Source organism: Arachis duranensis, chromosome 9, assembly GCF_000817695.3.
Source record: "Arachis duranensis cultivar V14167 chromosome 9, aradu.V14167.gnm2.J7QH, whole genome shotgun sequence".
Classification (NCBI taxonomy): Eukaryota; Viridiplantae; Streptophyta; class Magnoliopsida; order Fabales; family Fabaceae; genus Arachis; species Arachis duranensis.
The window spans coordinates 2,221,211-2,224,685 of NC_029780.3; the positions used below are offsets into that span (position 1 = coordinate 2,221,211).

A 3,475-nucleotide genomic window follows, 5' to 3' on the forward strand; every position below is an offset into this window, starting at 1 on the left:
TTGTACCACTCATTAAAATTTTCAAATATTAATTACCTCACATTGAATTAGGAAATTTATTTTTTTATAATATTTGTGCATAAGATACTTTTTAATCTAAAATAGTTATTATAAACAAGATTATTTAAAAGATAAAATTAAAAAATATTATATCATTTTAAAGTAAAGGATATTAATTAATAGATAAATACTATTTTTTTATCTCAACTATTTTTTTAAAACAAAAAAATACTGATAATTTACTTATATTTAAAAAACAAAGATTTAGTTTGGTAATTAACGAGTTGATTGGATTTAAAAAATTATATTATTACTGTTTATTAATTTTTTTATTGAGTTAATTCATTTACTTATTTTTAATTTTGATATTAAATCAAATTTAATAAAATAAATATTGTTACACATTAAATTTAATAAAAAAAATTATTTTTAACATATCCCTTCTCTTATAGTTAGGTTCGTCTCTGCACGCGCTATTATTTTTAACAAACTTTTGACTTAATGCGTAAATATATATAACTATATTCTCTTCTTTTTCTGCATACTCTACATTATCTTCTTTTTTTCTCATCTTTCTCTTTCATTATCGTGGTCGTCACTACCACCATCTTCATCTCATTTTCCTCTTTCTTTTCACATTTAAATTTTTTGATCTTCTCCTTTCTTTTCCTCTTCCATCCCTGCTTACCATAAAAAAATATATAATAAATAATTAAAATTCAACTGTTAAATTGATAAAAATAACATTATATAAAATCAATTATATATGTGTATAAAAGAACAATCACCAAATCAACTATATCATTTTAAATAACATATATATTGGATACATGTCTAAGTTGACCATGATAACCCTTTTTTTACTTGTTCTTCTATTTGAAGGTTTATACGCCATTCATTCAACTCCTTCAAATTTCATTTTCATAACTTGCTTTGCAGCTAGAAAATAAATTATCAGCTTTTCAAATTGTCTTTCTATGTTTTGCAGTAACATATACACACACAAATGGAAAAGTACTTGAAAGTTGAAAGCTTGGATTTCTATGTTGAAAATGAAAATTATAATGAGATAAACAGCATAAAAAATAAAATGAAATTATAAAAAAAAAAGGAAAAGAGGTAGGGTGGTAGTTAACTTCAAATATAGAGGACTTAATAACTAATTTCAATACAATAGATAGGAACCTCAATTCTCTTTTATTTATTTATTATTATTATTTCGTTGTTTTGTTCTCTATATATTTTATTTAAAATTATTTTATTTGTGTGTAGGTGTGTTGGTAAGAATAAATGGAAAATTAAACAAAGTCATAACTAAAATAAACAAATTAAAATACCAAGACACACCTTAAATATGGATAAATGATGGTATTGATAGCTGCTTAGTAGCAATCCGAGTGACTTGGATGGTATCATCGATTTTGTGCCATACGTGGCCACAAAAGATTTCAAATGCATTATCAGCAGAGCGTGCAGTAAAAGTAATGTAAAACTTAGAGCCAGCAACACACTGCCTCTCAACATTGAGAAGCTTAAGAAACTCGAACCTCTTCTCCTACATAGTAATAAAAACAATAAAAATAAGCATCCGTTAGGAATACAATGGACTATTTGTACAATGTGTATAATGGCCTATTAAGTTACAAAATGAACATCCTTCGTACTATCTAGAATAACTATCCAAGTACTAGGGATAATAAATATCTTTTCGATCTTTCGGATCTAGCGCTCTAATACTATGTCATGATACCACTCATCCCAAAAGTTTTGGTTAATGAAAAAATGTAACATTAATGATTATATCTCTAATATTTCATAAATCTTCATTGTACACATTGTATAAATATTCCATTTGCTCCTCATACTTTCATTAGTGAATGAGATTATAGACATAAATAAAATTCAATAAAACAAAAACCATCGTAGACACAACATTTTGGTCATTGTAGACTTGCAAGCATCGCTTAGCCAAATCAGTCATACGTTGTTTATTACCCTCATCACATATCAGAAAGGGTGGAGATCCGCCAACTATTGGACATGACTGTAAACAAAAAAAAAAAAAAAAACTAAAGAGTTAAATTATGAGATTATATAAAAAAGCATAAAACAGAACACAGAGAAAAAAAAAATAAAGCGTGTGGTGAATTTAAAAGCACCTGGGGGCGTCGATAATAATCACGAAGTTGTTCACGAGTAATCACCGGTATATTCGGTATACCATCCACACCATTCTTACTTTTTTTATCTCCGGTAGAATCCATATCTCTCTCTAACTATCAACCTGATTTCAGAATCAATTAATCAATAAATAACAACGAAACAGGAGAGAAGCACACGGAAGTTCAATTCGGTGATGCACAAAATCACACATGTGAATCGGAGAAGAGAAGGCAGAGGACTATTAGAAAAGAACTACTTTTCAGGTAGCCTTTCATCTGAATTAGGTATAACATTATTTTTAGGATCTTAGCTTCCACAAAATAATATGAAAATTTAAGTACTGGTGGTGGTGAATGATGGTGACTCATCATTCATCAATTTTCAATTCCATAACTGATATAATTAATCTCCAAATTTTGTTAGTTGGTTGAAATATCAATTAGAAAAACTTTTTTGAGAATATCAATTTTTAATATTTTTTATTATTATTTGATCAATATAAATATTAAATTTTTTTAATAAATAAATTTTATTAATTATTATACCCTGCCAAACCGATACAGCCTATTAAAAAATTTGCTTAAAGTGTGTAATTTAATTCTTAGATTGCATCAAAATTTGTTATTGAGGCTATCGCTAGTGATGAATATTGGAATTGGAATTGGAATAATCACACAACATGAGGAATCAAATCATAATATGGTCTACTCTCTATATAGGCAGATACGGTGTATATAACCAAGCAAACATAGAATGTGAGCATAAAAGTTAAACTAATCACTTATTGATATTAGCAAATATTAGTGTTAGTTTCTTATAAAAATGTGGTGGCAGATTAATCTCCTGTAATCCTGTTGGACCAAGCAATGGCATACCATATATACCGATACCATAATATATATATATATATTTCTCAATTATTAATTACAATTCTGAAGTCATGATATTATTATTATTCATGTATAGTCCAACAATTTGAAGTAACTAATTAATAAAAATGCAGAAGTAGATGAGAGATTTTGTCGAATGTTTGGGCAGTTTATTCAACTAAAGTAGACTGCTTCCAATACTCATTTAATTTGCTGTTATTATAAAATCCAATACTCATTTTTTTTTCACAACATATCTTCTGAATTAATTAAGATTTACTTGCCACACACACTTTGTCCTTTAAATGTTTTTTAATTAAAGAAAATCATGCATGCGTGTATTAGAAAATACATGAATTCAGTAAGCATTACTTACCAACAAAATAGGAGTATGTAGTTTCCAATTTGCATTTAAACTCTTCCTCTGTCATTCTCCTTTTTTT

General features: G+C 27.1%; 1 protein-coding gene across 1 annotated transcript; it reads right to left on the bottom strand.

The window, feature by feature from the left end:
* Nucleotides 1-1,348: 1,348 nt before the first annotated feature.
* LOC110275644 (cysteine proteinase inhibitor 1-like) lies at nucleotides 1,349-2,452 on the bottom strand. The gene is made up of 3 exons (XM_021131842.2): nucleotides 2,160-2,452; nucleotides 1,934-2,044; nucleotides 1,349-1,555 (listed from the first exon to the last, which is right to left on the bottom strand). The coding sequence occupies exons 1-3, from the start codon at nucleotides 2,262-2,264 to the stop codon at nucleotides 1,349-1,351; spliced, it is 423 nt and encodes a 140-aa protein (XP_020987501.1). The 5' UTR covers nucleotides 2,265-2,452.
* Between the last annotated feature and the right edge of the window lie 1,023 nt (nucleotides 2,453-3,475).